This window comes from Onychostoma macrolepis, chromosome 05 (genome assembly GCF_012432095.1).
Source record: "Onychostoma macrolepis isolate SWU-2019 chromosome 05, ASM1243209v1, whole genome shotgun sequence".
Lineage (NCBI taxonomy): Eukaryota > Metazoa > Chordata > Actinopteri > Cypriniformes > Cyprinidae > Onychostoma > Onychostoma macrolepis.
In genome coordinates, this window is record NC_081159.1 from 17,715,991 (window position 1) to 17,739,390 (window position 23,400).

At 35.6% G+C, this 23,400-nt stretch overlaps 1 protein-coding gene across 9 annotated transcripts in view; it reads left to right on the plus strand.

Annotated features, from left to right (window-relative positions):
- The window catches only part of fibcd1b (fibrinogen C domain containing 1b), a 91,612-nt gene extending 69,021 nt beyond the window's left edge, over positions 1-22,591 (plus strand). For all 9 annotated transcript variants that reach the window (XM_058774480.1, XM_058774476.1, XM_058774477.1 and 6 more), the window contains 2 exons: positions 7,056-7,235; positions 19,785-22,591. In XM_058774480.1, coding sequence (XP_058630463.1) covers positions 7,056-7,235; positions 19,785-20,053 — 449 coding nt within the window. In that variant the 3' untranslated portion in view covers positions 20,054-22,591. The remainder of the gene's footprint in view (positions 1-7,055; positions 7,236-19,784) is intronic.
- The last annotated feature ends 809 nt before the right edge of the window (positions 22,592-23,400 follow it).

The window sequence follows — 23,400 nt, forward strand, 5'->3', positions numbered from 1 at the left end:
AAAAGTAGACACTTCAAGCTTTCAGATACGGGAAAGACTGTGCCTCGCTTTCATACGGATTACATAATCAGGAATATTTGTTTTTGATTTGAATTTGTTAATTTAGAAGTAGACACTTCAAGCTTCAAATACCGGAAAGACTGTACCTCGCTTTAGTTTCATATGGATTACATAATCAGAGAATATTCGTTTTCGATTTGAATTCATTCATTTAAAAGTAGACACACAAGCTTTCTATAGACATATTTCTCATGTCTCTGTGTTAAATATTCACTGAGTTTGTGATGCGTAGAAAGTTGCTCACGGAGACCTAGACGGCAGAAAGTGCACCCTGTTTGTTTTGTTTATTTTGCAAAAGCACAATATTTTGTTGTTATTAATAACCTGCTGAAAAAAAACAATAGAATCCTGCCCAAAACACAATAGAAAATGTAATGGATTTAATGGTTATAATGGGAATTGTATTGGTTTTAATCAAAACTATAATGGTGTCTACTGGTATGTGATGGATTCTATTGGTGGGATGTTAAATCCTATTGGGAAAATGCCCAAAACACACTACAAAATGGAATTTTGTAATGGTTTTACTGGAAAAAGCTAATGGTTCATAATGGTATTTTAATAGAAACCACTGGAATTTCTGTGACGGTTTCTATTGGGCTTCTAGTAGGGTTGTCAGTGTACACAAATAAAAGTAGGCCGTTTTTAGATTCGATTGATTTTAGTTTTATATGTATCTCAATATTTAAGGTTTCTCTGTGAATCAGGAAAAAGTGAACATGCTGGCGTGCAGAGGGTTAAAGACTCTGCATTCAATTTTATCTTTAGATGGTAAATTTAGATTTCAAATTCAATATTGATTTTAGAACTGTTTAAATTATTTACTGTATGTAACGCAAGTACTTTATAAGTAACTGTAACTGTTACTTAGTAACGCGTTACACCCAACACTGGTTTGTAAGTACTGTACCTCATTGAGACCTCAGAGTTATGAAAAGATTTATCTTAATCCACTCGACCCAAGCTCTGTGGACGCACAGATGACATTGCATTTGTAGTTACTTGTACATCATCTCCATCTATTTTAAACGCTTTTTTCCCCTTCAAATCCCCAACCTCTTCTCATTCTGCTGCTCTCTCTCTCTCTCTTTCTCTCCTTAATAGCCTCCATTAGTGTACTAATCATCTCTGTTAATCATCTTGTTTTGCTCTTGGATCACTCTCGGTGGAAATCAGCACATTTTTGTCATGTGTTCAGCACTGATTGTGGGAGAAAAACAGCACAATTCAGCAAAAAAAGATTTAAATATGCTAAAATATGTTAAATAGAGCTAAGAGTACTACAATCTATCGGTAACTGAAAGCATTATTAAATTAGTCTGAATGTTATTTAAACAATATCAATGATGGAAAAAATACATGTGAGACCAGCTTAAGCTGATTTACAGATCCTTTTTTTTTTTTTTTTTTTTTTTGCCTGGTTTTAGAGCTGTTTTGGGCACTTGTCAGACCAACTAAAGACCAGCTTTTCCACACTGGGAGATCATCTTAGACCAGATTCACTCAAAAATTGTTAATTTCATGTCGTTCCAAACCTGTATGATCTTCTCTCTTCTGTGGAACACAAAATAATATATTTTGAGAAATGTCTCAGCGTTTTTATTTATTTACTTATTTATTTCAAACATTTGGTTGCCAACATTTGTCCCCAAAGTATCTTATTTTATGTTCCGCAGAAGAAAGAAAGTCATACATGTTTGGATCAACGTGAGAGGGAGTAAATTATAACCTTTTTTTTTTTTTTTTGTGAACTATCCCTTTTAGGCTGTTTGTTTTTGTCTCCAGGAATATATTCAAAACTCTTTCAAAATGCAATTATATGTAGGAAAATTAAACCATTAATTTTATGAATGACTCATGCTCATAATATGTGTAAAAGTGCTGTTTTTTTGTTTGCTCATCTGTTGATATGGCTGGAGAGCATGCACTAAGAAACAGCCATAAGTGTTTTTTTTTTTTTTTTGGTTTTGTTTTTTTCTGGAACTCATAAAACTGTAGACTATAATATTGTTTTATCTGTCCTCTGTAGTACTCCTTTAGCTTGCTCTTCAGGTTTTCATCATTGCAGCTTCTCGAAACCACATTTTCAAGAAAAAGAAACATGTCATGTAAGAGTACATCTTATTTAGTTCGAGGGATTTACATTGCTAGTCAGAAAAAAGGATAATTCCCTCGGTTGTTTTGAATAATGACTACTAGAGTACTACTACTAGACTACATTGGCAATGTTTGGAAAGACAGATTATGTCTCAAATGGGACTCGTCTGTGACTCTGGCTAGATACTCTGGTTTTGCATACAGCTCTGCTGGTGAGTCATTTCTCTGGCTCTGCTCTCTGCTTTTGAACATCTACACACGTGTGACAAGTACTATGTGTCAGGAAGTGAGTTAGAGACTATATAGCTGTTTTTTTCCCCCTCAGGTGTCACTTTTTCTGAGCTGCTCTTCAAACTTAGGTTTTCCTTCTGTAACTGGATTCTAGAACACAGTGAAAATAGATGATGAAACCTCATCCACACTGATCCAGAGGTCTCTGGTGTAGCTCAGGGCATCCATCCTAATGTCTTCATCTAGTTTTGTTCTTCAGGATACATCAGAAGCTACATTGTTGATTGAGGTGCATATCTAGTAAAAAAAAAAAAAATAGGACAAGATTTCAATAGATATGGAGCATGAAAAATTGTTGCATGTTAACTTATGTTGACATATTATTTTAAAAAATGCTACGATTATAAATGAATGTTCAGTTATGGTAATTATTCTCATTAAAGTTTTTAAATTAATAGAGGCATTTGCCACCATTTTATCTTATTCTCAAATTTTTATTCTTTATTCTACAAACCAGAATATTGCTTTAATCTGCTTTTGGAAATCAGGTTAAAAGCTGAAGAGTCACCAGAAACATAACAACGGGTTGCTATTTAGCTTGTCTTTCCAAAAGTTCTTTACTGCGGTCACTACACTGTAAAAAAAAAGGTTGAGCCAACTTAAAATTTTAAGGCAACCAGCTTCAGCAGATTTTAGAGTTTGCTCAACTTATTTTTGTGGGAGATTCTCAAATTTTTGTTGTATAAACTTAAAACGACAAGTTGAGAAAACTCTGCTGAAGCTGGTTGCCTTTTTAAGTTGGCTCAACTTTTTTTTTTACAGTGTAGGAAAAGAGAACATTTTTTTGCAGATTTATGAGTTTGCATGTGGATTTTTTTTATCACAAACCTTTGAATCTTGTCAGCACGTTGGCGTTTTGTGTGTGTGTCCTCTTCAGTCAAGTGTGTGTGTGTGTGTGTGTGTGTGTGTGTGTGTGAGCTCACACAAATTGCGTTTTTCCCCCCTGAGCTTCTGCCTTTGAAGTCTGTGGGAGATCCTTTCCGTTCTTCTCTCGTCTTGATGGGAGAGAGAGAGAATAGACAGGTGTTCAAAGACACTCCTCCACTTTCTGCCCTCTCTGCTGCCCTCCATCTCTCCATCGCACATCCATTCATGCCTCCTGTTCATTCTTCTTCACCAAACACACACTTCACGTTGCTTCCTGCGAGTTCTCTTTCCTCTTCCCCTCTCCTTTCTTTCCTTTTCTTTTGCGCAGAGTCACATAGAGAGAAAAAGCATTATGAATATTTTAACTTGCAGAAATGTCACTGAAAGAGGACAGAAAGAGAAAAAGATAGAGTGTAATGACTCAAGTGCTGTGTCTATTTCTTGGAGTAAAACCATGTGAATGTGGAAAAATGGCTTGAGGGATATTTATAACCGCTCAATGCGTTTCCCTCGCAACATACTTTTCAAATCTAAGCAAATAAATCATTAATATTTGAACCTTTTACTGTGGCAAAAAGAAAAGTATAGCTGTGCACAGTCTGTATGAATTGTTAATGAGCCAGACAATTGTATCACTCACATTAGCTGCAAATTGAAGACATTAACACATTAATCAGAATCAAGATGTTGTCTTTTGTCTGTCTAGCTGGCAGAAGATGGAATATTGCACTATTATTTAAATGAATAACAATTTAACATGTGTTTATTATGCACATCTAGAATGAATGTTTTATGTTTCCTGTTTTAGAATGATATCTGTATTCATTGAGAGTGGGTTTGTGTGTGTATAGAAACCTAGAGGGGCTTTGAAATTTTATGGATTGTTTGACCCAATTTTTCCCTGCATAATTGCAGGAATATGTCATTTTTAGAGTGGTATTTATCACAGGTGTGCAGGTGTGACTGCCGATGCCCATAGGCTTTTTATTGTGCTGCTCTCTTAAATTTGTGCTCAACACACAATCCGCTTTCTGCCTCAATATATCAGTGTCTATTTATGTTTACTGACAAATAGGAACTGCCCAGGCTTCATGGGTGTTGACTGCCCATATCACAATAGCAGGGCATCTGGCAGAAGGCACAGAATGTGTGCTGTAGAAAAGCAAGAATATACGATCTATCGTGCACTTTCTCTCTCCCTTTCTAAATATGTGTGTGTGGGGGTTGGCTTAGCTGTGGGTTGGGGACTAATGTGTCCCCAGAGGGCAGATAAATCTAGCAAAATCTCCTTTTAAGGAGGTTGAGGATGCCGTCAGTTGAATAAAAAAGTTTTTTTTTTTTTTTAGATTCAGAAAATGCAAAAACATGTTTTAAGATTAGAGTTTGAATTATGGTTAGTCTAATTTAATTGTTGTGTATATACCAAATAATCTGCGATATACCGGCAAATTAACCGGTAGAAATTTGTCAACTGGTAGAGATTTTGGACTATCCTTTATATCGCTGTTACACGCTCACATGACGTTGCTGTGCTACGTAGTCATGAAAACATATAGTTTTCACATGTTTATAAGCATAGCAGTTTAAAAACAAGTGATTTTAAGCTGTTAAAACGCATTCAGCAGTGAAAGACTCATTAGAGAACTCATAGTGTGCGGGAGTATTGAACAGAGTTATTTTTGCCACTTTAGGCTTTGAACGGTTACATACACACACTTGTATGTGTCAAAATACCTGTCTTTGCAAGTGTCCCCATAAACAAACAGCTAAGAAAGAAAGTGCATGTGTAACAGTCTATTGGATCCGGGCAGCTCTTAAAATGACAGCAGTCTAAAATTCCTGCTGTCTGTCATTCATGTTAATCAGACAACAAAAGAGAGAAAATCTCTCACTGCTCTTGACTAAATCACTTTTCAATAAAACATATATATATAAAATAGTCATTATGCATGCTTTTCATCTTTGATCAAGGAATGATTCCCTGTTCTGATGTGGGAAAAAAAATAAAATAAAAAATAATATATATATATATATATATATATGATTTTCATCATAAATTCTGCTTTAGTTTGTAATAGTCAAAGAAGAAACATTCACCTGAAAAAGCCATCCAGCAGCACACCTTGACTTACATTCACTCTCTCTTGTTAATTGAGCAATCAGTATGATAATTCAAGACAAAATGCAGCTTAGTGAAATGTCTTCGCAATAATGTTTAATTGAAAATTCTGGCACATGTGAGTTTTATGCGCACAGACTTGCCTGTTTGGCCCCTTCTTTGGTAGAAAAGCAAGAAGGGCGTAAAATACTCTGTTACAATGTTTAATTATTCCAAACGAGCCTCAGGGAAAATCTCAAGGGTTTTAATTAAGCCTGAATAAAAGTTATGTAAATTACATGTGAAAGTAGCAGGTTTATTTTCCTCTTTTCAAAAATAAATTATTTTATTTATTTTTTGAATGAAGCAAAAAGAGACTCAGTTTTGTATGCACTCATGGAAAGTTGCGGTTTCCCTCCTCATTTTTCATTCATTCTGCTTTTCTTCATCAATTTCCTTGTGCGGATACTCATATGTATGTAGTTACACTGCGCCCTACACGTCAAATTAGTTTTGATAATTCAACTCGGTGTTTATATCTGAGGACGGTGCTGCAAGATTTTTTCCATCCGGTGTTCATGGGTCTGGTGCTGGAAATGTGAACAAAAACAACAAAATATGAAAAGTGTGAATCTCCCCTAAGACCTAGTTGTTTTTCATGCAGCTTTAATGCATAGTAGCCATGTATGAATTTTTTAAGTATGCATTTGCTCTGCATAATAATAGATGTTTGAGCATTTCAGTGTTTTATTGCATTATTTTTTATGCAAGCCAAAGAAAGTGAAAATGAACCACACATACATACTAGAGATAGGAAAAATAATGTGTTTATTTGTGCGATTCATATTGGCTGTTTACACATTACAAATAATTAACATAATTAATGCAGACTCAGTTGTTCTGCTCACCGAGGCTATGATTATGGATTATTTTTATTTTTATTTTTTTTCACCATTTGTTTTATGCTCATGCTATTTTCCTGTTGCATTTTGAGTTTGGCTACTTGGTTGATGAAAATTAATCTCCAAGATTAAGACGCAGATGTAAGTGTGGATAGATGAATCAATACATATATTGCTAACGTGTGTAGAGAGGACAGTGGATCAGTATAATTGTGTTGCGGAGATATAGCTTCATGTCCATTTTTCCACAAATTTCTTCAAATTTATTAACACGCTTTACGTGTTTTATTTTAATTGTTTTAAGTCCATAAACATTATTATTTGAATATATTAATTAAATTGTTGTAACGGATCAACAAGAACAATATCTGATAATTTGCAGTTGTCTTACTAAATGTTAAAATTATTAAAATATATTCTTAATTTTTTGGAATTAGTGATTTTATGCTCAAAATCTTAAAAATAAAAATAAAAATCAATTTAACAAAGGTATTTGTATTGACAGTATAGACCTGATAATCCCTAATAGCACTTATTATATAAAAGTGCTATTAAACAAATATCTAAAAAAAAAAACAACAACAACAAAAAAAAACTTTATATTGACTCTACATTTATTTGGGTTAAAATATTAAAATATTCACAGCCTTAATTCATACTTTACACTCATAATCCAATTATATTTCCTATGACTAAAAATAACCTTGAAATTAATTGTCTTTCTCTGTTTCTCTCATCAGGGTTGAAACAAATCCATGCTCTCTCTATCCAAGGAAACTACGAACTGCGCATAGATCTTGAAGATTTTGAGAACAGCACAGCTTTTGCACAGTATGGTGTGTTTGGAGTTGGACTGTTCTCTGTTGATCCTGAGGATGACGGTTACCCCCTCACCATCGCTGATTACACCGGAACTGCAGGTACATACACAAATTTACGTATTTACAGACAATGGATCAATGTCTTCAATGTTGTGTAATGAGTATGCCTTATTTAAATAACTTTGAAACACCCTGTATGCAAATCAGTTAGTATGATTAAATCTTTTTCAACAATAATAAGTGCTTATTCGTTCAGATAATTGATCCATTTCAGTGCTTGGTGGCATAGACAGAATAATCATGGCACTTAATTCACTCTTTAGTCACTTCTTAGCCGCAAACAAAACATAGCTCTATCACATGTTCTCTGCAACCCTAGTGAAAAATAAATATACTTAATTGTATTTAAAATATATTTATTTCATGGTAAGTATAGTAAAAATAGATTGACATGTCTATACTAACTGAAAATACATTCTAAATGTAGTTATTTCATCAAGCACAAACTTAGTGCACTACAAATTCATTTGTAAAATATTATACTTTTTACAAATGCATTTGGGGAAGGATGAAATATATATTCATCTTTAAGAAAGTACACTAGCCAGGTTCTTACTTCCATCTACAACATGTTTGAAAAAAAGTGTTGTTGTTAAAAAATGTTTGTTAAAAGTGATTTTCACACATACATACTCATATAAACTAACTGGACGGAACCTTTGAAAGAGGATGCCACTTCATAACCCCAATGACATGTCCATGCTCACTCAGCCCAACAACTAGGGTCGATAAGGGATGAATGAAGCAACTCATCTTATGATCCTGTAGCTGTATGGAGGCCATATAATGTATGTCAGTGGATATTGTTTGTATTGTATGTTGTCATATCATTTAAGTAAACAAGGTCGCTGTATGAGTTCTCACCTAAGACTATGGCACAAGAGACAATATCACATTCTATGTATTGATATATGTTTGTTCTTTCACCCCTTAAAAGTGTCTTAAGTATTTTAATAATGTGATTTTAACATCAGCCTTAATATAGGCTATAGCAGGGGTGGGCAATTAATTTTCCCAAGGGGCCACGTGAGAAACTTGGGCGGTTGCAGAGGGCCGGACCAGTACACTTAACTCAGTTCTGCCCAATATATTTTATATCTCTCTATAAATGGAACATTACAATCATACAGTGAAAATGTGGAGCACACAATTATACCACTAGCTAGTGAACACTCACAAAAACAGTTTTGAAAATGTGCATTTTTTTTGCAAAAACTACCATCACAACTTTGAACAAAAAATCAAGTATTCAAAAGATTATGGATGTGACATTCGCAGTCAAAACCTGAAACACACATTCTCATAGAACGTATTACCAATAGCTATACTGAACCATCTTTCTATATTTTTCTAAACCGCTGAAAATAGAGTCCAGACATCAGTAAAGTATCAGTCTATAAACGATGAGGAAAATAGGATACACATGCGTTACGTACGTGACAAAAAAAGACCAGAGTTTTTGAGAGACAACGTAGGCCATTTGTAGACTTTCTGTGATTTACAATATACAGCCCAGAAGCAACAATATCTGCCGGATGGAAAGGGTTGGCTATTCACAACATAAAATACAGCCTACATAGCCCATTTTCTTTTTTCGTTTTTGTGTTTCAGAGGAAAAATCAATGTTACGGACGGACATCTCTCCGTTACGGACGTGACAGTTCTGAAAGCAGAATTTATCCGACAGTGGAAACGCGTAGCTAAAATGCTTTAAAAACTTTAACAGAGACGTCTAGCTGCCTATTTAATAGGGCTGCCCCCAACAACTTAACTAGTCATTCATATAAGTCATTATTAACTAATCGCATGTTAATATTAAAGCTAATAAACCAATGAGCTTCAATATATTCCGCACTCAAACACACTTATAAAGTTTGACACTAAGCACAGGCAAAAGTCACCTAGTGATTTATGAATGTGTTGGAAAAAAGGAGATAATTATTTATTAATTCTCTCTCATCTCCAGAGTAGGCTACTGGACGTGCCTTTAGAGAGAAATGCAACCTTCATACAGATTACAATAATCAGGAAATATTTGTTTTTGAATTAGTTCATTTAAAAGTAGACATTTTAAACTTTCTATAGATATAGCCTATTTGACATGTCTGTGAGGCAGCTGTACACTGAGTTTCGGTTCTTTTTTCTTACGCGCTCCTTCAGAGATGGCAGAAAGTGCGTCCTGCTTTCATTATTTTACAAAAGCAACGTTTTGTTGTTTTTATGAGTTTACAGAAATAAAATCAGTTTCGAACTGATTTTAAGTTGTTTCATTATCAGGAAACAAAGCTGTTGCCTTGAAAATAAAAGCAGTGCGGTTGTATTGCGTATACCTAATTACATCTATTTGCGATTGACTTTTAATTCACGAATTACCTCATGCGGGCCCGGTCAAGGATAGCCAGAGGGCCGGATGTGGCCAGGGGGCCGTACAATGCCCAGGTCTGGGCTATAGTATGTTCAGTGAAGGGGGCTTGATAAGTCAGTCTTCTGATACTTATACTTTCATGAGCTCTGAAATTCACCAACAATCGGTTTTGCTGAACTTTTGCTAAACATCTGAACTCGGTAGAGTACACACTATTGGGAATCTGTATTGCTGATTTGGCACATTTTTCAGAAGAAACCTTTAAAGTCTAGAAACTCATTGCAGCTAAAGACACAAATCTCACCATGTATTTCAAATCTGAGAATGATGAAATTATTTTATGATGCAGTGTAATTTTTTGAATTGAAACATCCAGTATGTTTCTGTTAACAGGTGCTGTAAGGGCAGAGTTTCCAAAAACAACTTTTGCGTACAGCACAAATGTAACAAAGGGGGGGTTTGCATTAAAACAATTTAATGTGTTAAATATTGAAGTAATACTTCAGTAATTTATTTTAGTTGAATCCTCTGTTGACCTGTTACGATTAAAATGTACAATACAAAACACTGTATTTGAGTTCTACTTGAGTATAAAAATAGTATAGATAAAAAGAACTGTTTTGAGTTGCAAATAATTATAATAATAATTCCTAATGATGCAGTACTTTTCAATAATTTAACCACCCTTCAAAATAGTGCTTTTCACAATTTTGCATGGTTGCAAAGCAGCTTTACATACATATGTGACACTGGACCAAAAAAAAAAAAAAAAAACAGTCTTAAGTATCACAGGTATATTTGCAATGGTCAAAATACATTGTATAGGTCAAAGTTATCGGGGTTTTTTTTTTTTTTTAATGCCAAAAATCATTAGGATATTAAGTAAAGATTGTGTTCCATAAACATCTTTTGTAAATTTCCTACCGTGAATATATATATAAACTTAATTTTGATTAGTAATATGCATTGCTAAGGACTTAATTTGGACAACTTTAAAGGTGATTTTCTCAATATTTTGATTTTTTTGCACTCTCAGATTCCAGATTTTCAAATAGTTGTATCTCGGCCAAATATTGTCATATCCTAACAAACCTTAATAAGCTTAAAGCTTATTTGTTCAGCTTTCAGATGATGTATAAATCTCAATTTAAAAAAATTGACCCTTATGACTGGTTTTGTGGTCCAGGGTCACAAAATAGAAAGTAGTTACAAAAGTAAAGAAATGTAAACAACATATAATCATGGATTTGAAATGGTGAAAGAAATTCACGAACTTGATCAGAAGGTTTATTAGTTTAGTATATTCCCAATACACTCCAATGCACCTGTACCAACACACTTTTTTCCATTAATGGTTCTTTAATGTCACGTACGGACAACAACAACGTTGCACTTGGAAATGTGGACTGCAGCCCTTTGGGCTGTCAAAATATTATGAATTATTAAAGGAATTATTAAAATTATCCTGACCAGCCCTCAAAACTACACAAAAAGTTAAAATGTCAAATAAATTCAGAAACGTTAACTACATGAAAAGTGACAAAATGTATTAAAATAATTTCCATTAAAGGGGTCATATAATGTTACATGCACTTTTACAAGTTGTTTGAACTGAAATGTGTGTTGGCAGTGTGTGTACACAACCACCCTATAATGATAAAAATCCACCCAGTGGTTTTTTTTTTTTTATCTATTAAAATCTTTACCCCTTTCTCAAATTGAGCCGTCTGTCCGTGTGACATCACACGGATGGAGGCCCCTCCTACGATTGTTGATTGACAGTAGTATTTTAGCACAGACTGCACTGGTGTCTTACCTCAGACCCGTCCTGAGTGAGCTGTCATCAGTTGTTTCACCGCCGGAGCAGTAGACAAGAATGACTCCTAAGCGATTGAGGTGTTTTGTTGTTGGATGTAATAATGAACATAGCAGTCGTCATTTACTCCCGTCATCTGAGCGGCTGAAGAGGATTAGGTTTGGTTCTGAAGGGAATGCGCCCTCCATTTACCTAAATGCGTCTATGTTCGCGTGAATCATTCGTGATCCAGCTTTACCTCCAGAAGAAGTGAGTACAATGTTTTTAAATTAATCTTTGCAAATTGCCTTTGCTAATAATGTGCTAATTAGCAAGCTTCACCATGAATGCCGCTAAAGTAAACAGTACCTCAGAGAGCGGCTCGGAAGAGAGGGGCGGAGTCAGCAGAGCTCATTAACATTTAAAGGAGAATGACACAATACGGCTTGCTCTGAAAAGAGCTGTTTTTGACGGTAAAAAAGGTGTTTTTTACACTACCAATGAAAAATTGTATCCAATCTATGTTACAGACTTTTCATTAAGACCCTAAAGAATAATATCAACTTGTGGAAAATGGGCATTATATGACCCCTTTAATACGTTACATATAAATCCGCAGCATACTGCGAGACCATCAAACCGCCAAAACATTTCATTGCATTTTACATTAACATTTGTGGAGTGCACTGAGAGGTGAAGCGTGCAGAGACAATGGGCAGAGATGTTACAGATGGTTTTATTCCTTCCGCATGCACTGAAACATAAGCAGTATGTTCATATTCTTCCACCAACTAACGGAACTGTCTGTGTTTTATTGCATGTACAAGAATAAAACTAATGTTATGCCGGTTTATCCAATTGTTTCCTGCAGCGTTAATGACAGATCATGTCAGGTAAAAGGGAAGCAAAACATTCTGGAGATGATATTTAATGTTGTGTCCGCTGACTTTAACAGCTTCAAGTTTAATGCACAGGCCGTTTCACGTTTATTTCCACGCACCTATATTAAGACTTTTCAGCGATTCACAGTCTTTTTCTATATAATTTGTGCTGTCATTGATGGGAAAAAAATAATAATTTTTATTTATAGTAGTATTTGTAACAGTATAGAAAGACTACAAAGTAATCGCAGTTTTACACAGCACATGTCTGCTTTGGTGGCGCATCTGGTAAAGCGAGAGCTCGTGTGTGGCAGCAACCTGGGTTTGAATCCAGTCCCGCAGTGTTTTCTTCAGCCAGTGTTCAAATGTCTGTATCCAATGTTCCACTGATGTTCTCTGGATAATTGAGTTGACTGGTATGCTGGGGGTGTTAGCAAAAGGCAATTGCTTAAGTTTTCTTAAGCCATTATTTATAAAGGTTAATTTATTGCATTAGAAGTACACAATAATTGTGCCATTAGCACACTTCAAGTTTACTTGCAATGCATTTTAAAGTCAGTAAAAGTAAGGGATAGTATGACCTGTTTGTTATTAGTATAATATTAATGTATGTTCAACACTCTTAAAGTGTAATTGAATTGCAATTGTAATATCACCAAAATACATTTGAAGTTTACGCTGAATGAATTCTGCATTTAAAAAATTAAATAAAAAGTGGATATTTAAAGTGTACTTAAGTATACTTGGAATAGTTCCACTTTAGCACAAACAAGTATATTTAATACAACTTTAGTTGAACTTCAGTTTCTGCTTTTGCACAACTAAAATGCATTTAGTACAAAATTAGTTGTTCCAATCTAGCAGACTTTAAGTATACCAATTTATAGTGTGCCACAAATATATTAAGTTATACTAAAGTACATACAAATAAATTGTATTTAAGCATACTATTTTTTCACTAGGGAAATCACCACACAAAAACAAACACTAAGGCTGGGTATCAATACACATTCCCTAATTCAATTTGATTCTGATTCACAAGCTCTCAATTTGATTCAGATTTGATTCAATAAAAAAAAAAAGTGCTCATTAAAAAGTACCAGCTGATTTGAATGATTTCTGTAGTCAGTATGATTCTGACTATACTTGTCACAATGTATCTTTTTTGATCACTAAAAAGAACCAGCTCATTTGTTCATAAATCGGACTACACTGGTCATGTTGAATGTTTTTGCATGCAGTCTGCAAGGGACCATACGTACGTATTGTAAGAAGTTTATTATCATTATTTTGTGGTACACTATCTTTTTATTGCATCACATTAAAAACAGACTGCAAACTCCTTCACATCTCAAGTTATTTTTTTAATGCTGCCATTAAAGAAAAGTTCTTAGAATCTTAACAATTATTATCGGGATTATTTAGAAATCTGATATTATCACTCAGTCCTCGCAAACTCACATACACACAAAATGCCTCCCAATCGATTACTACCATTGACTTAAGACTAATGTCAAGAACAGACACAAACTGAATTGGAAAGCTCCTCAGAGTCATGTAAGAAACAAGTGAGCAGCGAGATAAACAGAAATAGAAAGAGCATTCTGAGTTTGAACTCAAGGGCAGGTGCAGAGGAAGACACACAAATTCACCATGAAGAGAGCGTGAAGGAGAGAGGTGAGAGATCTCCTGTCTGTACAGCAGGTATATCCGGGCTTGAATTGGATTGTGTCTGTAGCGCTGGTGTCAGGTGAGCAGGTGGTCTCTGCTGGGCAGCGTCTTCGTGCCCTTGAGCTGCTGGGTTTCCTGTTTGCTGCCTGACAGGTCTCCCCTAATCACAGCGCTGAGAATATTATTGTGATCATTTGCATTGAATTTTGACAGGCAGTTGTGCTCTGGGCCGGCCTGGTGGGGCCCAATACGTCTCAAAATACAGACAGCGTCAAGGTGACTCCTTATTCACGCCAGCATGTGAGCACAAATAAGCCCACGCATAAGTTTGTGCACATACGGTATGTTTTATGCAGGTTACACATTTATACCGAGCATTTTTAGAGAGTCACATGTGATATTACCACATCAGCTGAAGTCTTTCTGAGACGATAGTGATAGTATCCCCTTGACAAATGAAACGTGAATCCCAAGAGCATGTGACCGAATCTGAGAGTTTGCAAGGACATGTCTGGGTATAACACTCTTAATGCAGAAATGTCAACTGCAGCAATGCAAGTATTTTCTGTGGGCTCCGTGCGACCCTAGTGTGACTAATGGCTTATTCCCATAGCTGCGGACAAAATCTGTCAAGCTTGAATGACGCGCGTTTCCGCAGGGAAATTGAGCGCCGGTCTGGGATCCGTTTCTCTGCGTATTGTCTTTGATGTTATTGAGTAAAACTGACTGCGGATCAGAAGATTGGAGATCTTCAAGGTCATGGGCTGTTAGAGAAGAGGAATGGAGGTTTAGAGCTTTCGTTCTAGAAACGTTATCCTTTTCTGTGAAGCGTCCCTTGTATTTTAAGATGGATGAAAGGTTAAACTCAAACTGGTTCTGAACAAATCCCATAGTGGTTTGGAAATACCACCTGACATTTACCTCTATTGTACTCATCCTGGTACACTTTCTTTTTGTTCCTCTCCATCTCCATGGAACATTTTGTTCCAGCTCTTGTTTGGATTATATTCTCTGTTCATGTTGTGCTGACAGGAACAGTTTATAGGGCAACAGACACATCACCACCTGCCCTCCTGCCAAAAAAATCCAGTGAAGTGGACAGCAGGCAGGATGGCTTTCCAAATCAAAGTTTGTTTCTGTTGGCCCACAACACCCAGTGTCTGTTGCCATCAGATAAGACTGACGTTACAAGACACTTCTTGAGTGAAGAGGATTTGTCATTGACCCACAAGTTGACCCTTGCCCCACAGAATTCTGAAAGAATATTGGATCTCGAAATACTTGCCTGACAGAATGACTGTAATAAAAAAGAAGCTGCAAGATACAAATCTTCTTTACTTCTCAAAGCTGCAGCACATCCATGCCATTATCATTCAGAGATATGTGCATGATTATCCACTGATGTACCATTGTAGTTCAGTCAAACCCTTTAACTAAAATAGAAATTAATGCATGCATGGGTGATGTTTCAACCATTTGATAGCATGTTTTTACCCTTTGATTACAGAATAGGCAGTAAATATAGGTTGAATATTTTGGAAATGGATTGGAAAGACAATAATGCATGTGTCTGTCTATCTCTCTGTCTGTCTGTTGTATTTATTAGCTCTCCTTTCTTACAGCATACTTCATTTAATATTTTGTACTTGTTTTGTAACTTTCTATGGAGATTCTCCACATCATTGTTGCCTTCATCTTTGAAAACTGAAAATCACTAGTGAAATTAATTGAAAATGTGTCTTTTCAGGTTTGTCTAATTTCTAGTTTGGGGTCAGTAAGTTTTTATTATTTTTTTTATTTAGCAAGGACATATTTAATGATCAAAAGTTTTACAGTATTACTGTTTGCTGTATTTTGGTCAAATATATGCAAACTTGTTGAACATAAGAGAAAACAAAGTCTTACCAACCTCTTTTAACACTAGAACCGCCACGGGGTAAATTTTACCCGTGGCTGTTTTTCAAATGTACATAACAGATTTTCAACAAAACATTAAAGTCTCCCAGTCATTGACTTTTACTAAAATTATGTAATTTACAATCCAATGTTGTTAAAAATTATTTAGATAAAACCAGATCAAAAAACGGAGCATTTATACCTATAAGCGCCGCGCGGGTCAAATTTAATTTTTGTCTTGCCATATAGTTTATTGTTCGCTACTGTGTTGCTATTTATAGTCTGGCCGTTTCCTGAAGAAAAAAATATCCGATCTATGATGTAATGAATGAATAAAACTTTTTTTTTTTTTTTTTTATTTAAGTTTATTGGTGCTGTTCTCTTATTCAAATTATAAATGATATAACTAAACAAATTAATAATTGGGCCTAGGTGAAGCTGTGCGCTTGAATTTGTCATAGCATCATCTTATGCAGTGGGGTGAATTATTATTGCTCATTATTGTCTATTGGCTATTTTAGTAATTTAAATAACATGGATTATCCTAATATATTGATTAATGACATTGTATTATAATATTACACCACCCAAATATTTACTACCTTCTAATTTTCATTGTCAGTGCAGGCTTTTTTTTGGGGGGGGGGGGGCAACTGACCATTATGGATTAGTGTAGGCTGCATTAAAAAGTCTTGAACATAAAACAACAGGGTAAAAATATAGTTGACGACTAGACATAATCATTTCATGACTCTAGACACTTCTTTGTGAAGACAGTGGCATAATACAGTGAAATAATATGTTCTTTAGCCATATAAAAACAGTTGCCATGTGTGCGGGTAAAATTTACCCGCTGGCACTTTTAGGTATACAGCGACCTCTGGCGGATCTAGAGTTAAATGGTATGCCTTCATAATGTCAAGCTTGCTTATTGGTATAAATTCTCTTATTGAGTGCAAACAACAACTTACTTTTTTTCTGAGTCACTGGTGCATTTCTCAAATCATCCTTAATATTTGCAAAGAAGTATGTGCATTTCTCAAAACAATTAGTACAAACAGCACCACACAATTGATTTCCTGCAAAAGCCTGTATATTTAGTTCATCTCTCAAAAGTAAGTATTTGTCAATGAACATATCAGTGCCATCAGAATGAAAAGTCCTTGTGTCATTGTTCACAAACAAAATAGTCAAAATGCTTAGTCATGTTGTCAATATAACAGTGCACTCTGTTAGTATTACCTGATATAAACTATTGCAACAGTTTGGATGACAGTTACTGTACTGAAATGCAGAAGGCTGCACTTCTTATGTATGCCATATATCCATTTCAAAAGTACAAATTTACACATTACTGTATGTGGGATATTGATTGAAAGAGTCTGTTTCGAAATGTTTGAATTACAGTATTGAGGATTTGGTCGATCTCCCAATGTTTAGCTGCACTCGCCATTGTAAGATGATTGACAACATAGTCCACAATAATGGCCCTTATTTGATATGCGCCTTTGTCCTTGGCCTCTTACTCTTCCTCTGTTTTTGTTTTGCCTCTGTTCCCTTCCACCATGCATTCTTACTCCTCTTCTTCCTCTCAGCTGTTGACCCTGATCGTTTTCTGGATGTTCATCCATTCTCAGAATTTGTAACTCTTGTGTTGTCCTTTGTCTATAAGCTTTCCAACTGAAGCTTCATGAGATGCACCTTTGAGCTATTTCAGAGAACTGGTTTATAATTGATTGATCTACATTCTCTTCATTAGTGAAAGTCAAGATTCACTTGCACAGTTCATGGCAAATTTACAAAAAGCCTAATAGAAATGTTTAGAAAATATGCTTGACAGTTTATGACAACTACATCAACCATTTTACATTTAATTGCTTATATGATGAACTAATGACTAGATGTTTTGAGGGGTGAGACTATTGCACAGAGAACTATATAATACATTTTGAGCAACATGACAGTAGCAACTGATAATGTAGGAAACCGCAGACAAATGTTCATAATCAGTTGCATGAATGTACCAAAGCAATTGCAACTTGTTCAAATGAATGAGAAACTGCTTTTATGATGTGCACAAGTGACTAGATGATGTGGAGGTTAAACAAGAAGTTTTGAAAATTTCGTTTCTGATCCGAGAAATGCACCAAAGCCACTGAGGAAAAACTGTAACACATTTCAGCTAATTATGGAGTTGCACCTACACGTTTGAGCATGAGTTCTTTAAAGAAGATCGTCAAAAAGTCAATGGTGAGACTGATGAAATCATTCAATGCAGAGTGAGTCATCCAATGCAAAAAGTTGAGATCTTGAAGGATGGAAGTGTGAGGGAAAGAGACAGGAACAAAGCAAACCACTCTGTATGCATAAATCACACCCAAATGAGATAAAATGCTGAAAATGCTTTTATCTCAGAGAAATGAGACTAGTTTGCTTGTGTATGCTAACTCGTCTCATGTATTTCTGGGCATCTAGAGTTGTTTGTGTGAAATGGCTTTCTGTGATGATTTTCACAGCGTTATTTCTAGAATCACACAAATCAGTTATGTTGCAACTTAAACACACATTAACATTTAAAAGTTTGGGGTCGGTAAGATTTTTTAAATGTTTTGAAAAAAGTCTCTTACCAAGGCTGAATTTATTTGATCAAACATACAGTAAATATTGAATTGAAAATTGAAGAAAAGTTATCAAGAAACTTAGAGAAAGTGTCAGCTTGGCTTGATGCCTCTTTTTTAACTTTAAATACTAAGAAGACAAAGTCCATATGTTTTTCAATAACATAATTACCGGTAACAGAATCATTAAACATCAGAATTAAAAATGAGATTATAGAACAAGTATCAGAAGAAAAATATCTTGGTATGATTTTTAGATTCTCAGTTAAGTTTTAAAAGTCATGTTAAAAAGTTATGTAAAACAATTAAGGCAAATCTTACCAGCTTTAGAATAATAAGAAATTGTTTAACATATGATCATGCTTTTTTGTTTTTAAATTCGATGATATTATCACATATAGTATATGGATTATCTATTTGGTCTCAGACAAATCAATGCATAACTAATCAGGTTGAATGTCTTTACAACAGAGCTTTGAAAGTTTTAGATAGAAAGCAAATAAGATACCATCATTGTCAGATCCTCAGTAAATATAAGATTTTGAGCTTTGCTCATTTTGTCTTTTTTCATTATGTAAAGCTTGTGTTTAAATGTTTAAATGGACTTGCTCCTATGCCTTTATGTAATTTTTTTGTGAGATTACAGGGAAGCAGTATATCCACTAGAGTGGCTTCTAGTGGAAACTGTGGAGTTATACATTGTAAAACATCATTTTCTCAGACTGCTCTCTCAGTGAAAGGTGTAAAATATTTTAATTTGTAGCCTGATTATTTAAAATCTACTGCAAATTATAATTATTTTAAAAAGCCACAAAATCTTGGTTGATACATCAACAAACTTGTAGTCATGTTTAGTGTATTAGTATTATAAATTTGTGTACTACTTGTTTATTTTTGTAATTGTAATTTATAAAAGCCCTCCTAGGGACAAGTGTTGCGAATTAGCTTTGGCTATAAGCACTATGGTACATGAATGTGATGACTGTTGTTTCAGTTTCATCTATGTTTATTGTATCTGTCCCTAACAAATAAAACATAAATAAATACAGTAAACAGTAATACTGTGAAATATTATTACAATTTAAAATAACATTTTTTATTTTTATATATTTTAAAATATAAAGTATTCCTGTGAAGGCAAAGCTGAATGTTTCAACAGCCATTACTCCAGTCTTCAGCGTCACATGATTGTCAAGATTCTTTTGTGAGCAGAAAGTTCAAAAGAACAGCATTTTTTTATATATAAATCTTTAGTTCAATTTTAAAATGTCTTTCCTGTCACTTTTGTATATTTGATTAAAGTGTTCTTGCTGAAAAAGTGTATTCATTTTTTCATTTATTTTTGTGTGCATTTGTACACAGGAGATTCATTGCTGAAGCACAATGGAATGAAGTTCACCACAAAAGACAGAGACAACGATCACTCGGAGAACAACTGTGCTTCGTTCTACCATGGTGCCTGGTGGTACCGCAACTGCCACACCTCCAACCTGAACGGCCAGTACCTGCGCGGACAGCACACCTCTTACGCCGACGGGATCGAATGGTCGTCCTGGACCGGGTGGCAGTACTCGCTAAAATTCACAGAAATGAAAATTCGGCCAACACGCGAAGAGCGAGAAAGCAAGTAACCACACAAAAAGTCAAATTTAAATGTAAGGAAATTTTAAAAAAAAGTTAAAAAGACTTGAATATGGGACTTGCGGTGTGGAAAACAACAAGGACAGTGGTTGTTGCTAATCTGAAAAAGAGCTTTCTGTTGTCCTGTTTATTAATTTGGCAGAAAAGTCGCACTGTTGTGTGGCCGTGCTGTAAGTCCTGCCCTCCATATGACAATGTCTTTATCATCAGGCCTTGACGTTTCTTTACACCCCAGCTGTCGGATCTCAGCTCACCCCTGCACTGACTCAATACTGTGACTCACACTTCGGTTCTGACAAAAAAAAAATTACACTGAATCAAGGATCCTATTATCTTGCCAACGGTTAGGGAATGAATTAATGGAGAACTGTGTACGACAATGAAATGTTGGAATGGTTCCTCTGTCAGCAAAGCCCGTTTCCGTTCTCCCTCTTATTGTTTAACACGCAATTAATACGCCAAACACACATTTGGCTGAGGCCAAATCTCCACTAAGTCTTCATGTTTGAAGAAGGAGACTAGTACAAATGAAGAAAGTGTGGAAGATGGGAGGGAAATGAGAGAGAGAGGCAGTCAAGGAGGAGAGCAGAGCAAAGGTTTCTGTGGGAGTTTGTCTCTCATCTGTCTGACAGGCCATTAGTGAGCATATTGGCCACTTTGTCTGATCGCCATTGCCAAGTGATCATCAGCCAGGCTCTTCATCTCGCACATACGCAGATGGAGGCTGTTTATGTGTGTCTGTGAGCGAGATAAAAGGAAAATGCGATATTGTCTCGTCTCCTTCCCAAGCGAGTGTTTCTGACTCAGCACAAGTTTGAGTGTTCTCGAGGAATCTCTTTATTGGCCCGACAAGCTCGCTCGAGTGTGTTTACTTAGCACTCATACACACGTCATTTGTTCACGCACGCCTTTGGACGCTGTGTCGCAATGCTAATTTAAACAAGCCGCCCTGTCCTCTTTTATGTGCGAACGCTAACGTGTATATCAGCTCATTCACTGCCGTCTCTCTCTCCAGCTCACTTTCCAAAGGTCAGACATCTCGAACGTGAATATTGTGCTTCTTTCCCCTCATGCTGGAGCAAGCTCCCGTCATCTCTCGCCCTTTCTTTCTTCCTTCCCTCCTGGTCTTCTTCTCATTTGTTGTCCCTCCGCTCTCCCTTCACTCCTTGGGTTTGTTTTCTTTGGTCCCCTGTGGAAGTGGAAAAGGTCAACATGTTATTTAGTACAATTACACTGCCCATTGTTCTCTTCTTTGCTCTTTTCTGACTTTTTCCTTTTCTCTCGCTTCTATTCTTCCCACTTTTGTTTTGTAATTCATCTCTCTCTCAACCTAATTATGTTCCTTTTTTTTTTTTTAAATCCCCATTATCATAATGATGACAATGTATCTGTACTTTGCTTAAATGGTGTAATTCAAAATGGAGAGATTTACATATTTAACATGATTAACGCACTAACAAAACTTGTTCCCTCCCTTGTGTTTTTTTTTTTTTTTTTTTATGTATAAAGACGAGCAGTTTTCATACTGACTTGTGAATGAACTTGTGCAAGTATAATCACTGATTCGTTCATCTTGGATTTTGCAGTTTTGAGTTTTACTTTATAAATGTACCAAGAGCTTTAAGATATGTGTAGATTTCATGTACAGTGTGTATGTTTTAGAGACTTTTAGCGCATGTGAAATGTTTTCTTAAGGGAAATTGGCAAAAGCACACAAACGAAGCTATAGAAAAGATCCCTCGATGTGTCCTGATAATGCCTGCAGTCATGTGACTGGGATGGAATGGACTCTTGTTTTAAATTCTGGTCTGTCAGGAGGGGAGTTGAAATCCATTAAACGTGCACCAACAAATAATGAGCACATTACTCGAGAAAATATGTGGGAAGATGACTGTAAAAGCAACATTACAGGATGTTGTCAAGACTCTTAAATGGACAGAAGTGAGTGCTCATCCTTGTCTCTGGAGTCGCCTCTAAGTTTATACCACTTTAAAGTTGCCTCCGTTGGTGCGTGTCTTTGTTGTGTATTTTCTATTGCACTTTTTTTCTTGTTCTCTCAACTCTGATTTTTTCCCCCCTCCTCTCATTCTGTGGAATTACATCACAGTCGGCCCCTTTTCTCTGTCACCATTTGCTTCAAAGTTAAACATGCTGCCTGTTCAGCTGTCAATAATGTTTCTCCAGTGCGTTGCCATGGAAATGATCCCCTGAACAAAAGCTAACAGTCTGAACAAAGAACGAAGGAAAGAGATGTTAAATGATGTAACTATGTCAAGAAAGGACAAAAAGACAAAAAAAGAGTGCACATTATAATGGGACAAATACAATTTGAAATCATTTGTAATTAAGGGTCTCTGTGAGAATGAGTGTGTGGAAATGTGTGTGTGCGCGTGACTGAATGAAACAGAAAATATACTTGTAAAGTAAAAAAGTAAATTGTTATTTCTGTGTATGACATTGGCTCTTCATATTGTGTGCATATAAAAAAAAAAGTTCAATAAATAACATAAATAAATTGATTTCTGCAATGGCACTGCATGGATTTTGAGAGAGATCTCCTGTGCGTCTTTTCTGTGCATCCATACACACATCTCTCCATTTGCAGCAGGAAATCTTTTCATCACCCTCTCCAGCTGTTTTTAATACTCACAGGGCGTTCGCTCTCAACACATTACACTTTTCACACAGACTCAGGGTTTGTGATTGCTCCCTATGGATGCGTTTCCTCAAACCTTTGCTCTATAAATAACTCTAAATTTGTTTCTGGCTGAATCTTTATGTGTGGTTTAAAGCAATTGGCAACTGCCAAAGAACACCCTGTTCCCATTTCCCAGTTTTAACAGGCTGTGTGTTTCTGTGTCTGTCTGTCTGTGTGTGTATGTGTGTTGCTGGATCTGTGTGTTTCTGTTTGTGTGAGGGAGTTAAAGTGAATGAGAAAAGATGGAGAAAGATGGCTGCATGGATGTGCGAGTGGGAATGACCAAGAGCAGCACGTGGGATTGCGTGTGTGTTCACTACTGAATGTGCTGGTCCTGTTTTTGCTGCAATAATGGCAACTCCCCAGTGAAGACACCAGCACTAGAGATGAGCAATAAAATGTAAGCTAACGGCCATTTTTGCTCAAAAGTGCAAAAGAAAGTGACACAAACATTGGCAACCTAGACCATCATTGCTATATTAGAAAATGTAGACATTTTGATGAAAAGAAAATATATAGAAATATAGAATTAGAATTTTGCCTTTTTTATTTTATTTTTGTGTGTGAATATACAGGTGCTGGTCATATAATTAGAATATCATCAAAAAGTTGATTTATTTCACTAATTCCATTCAAAAA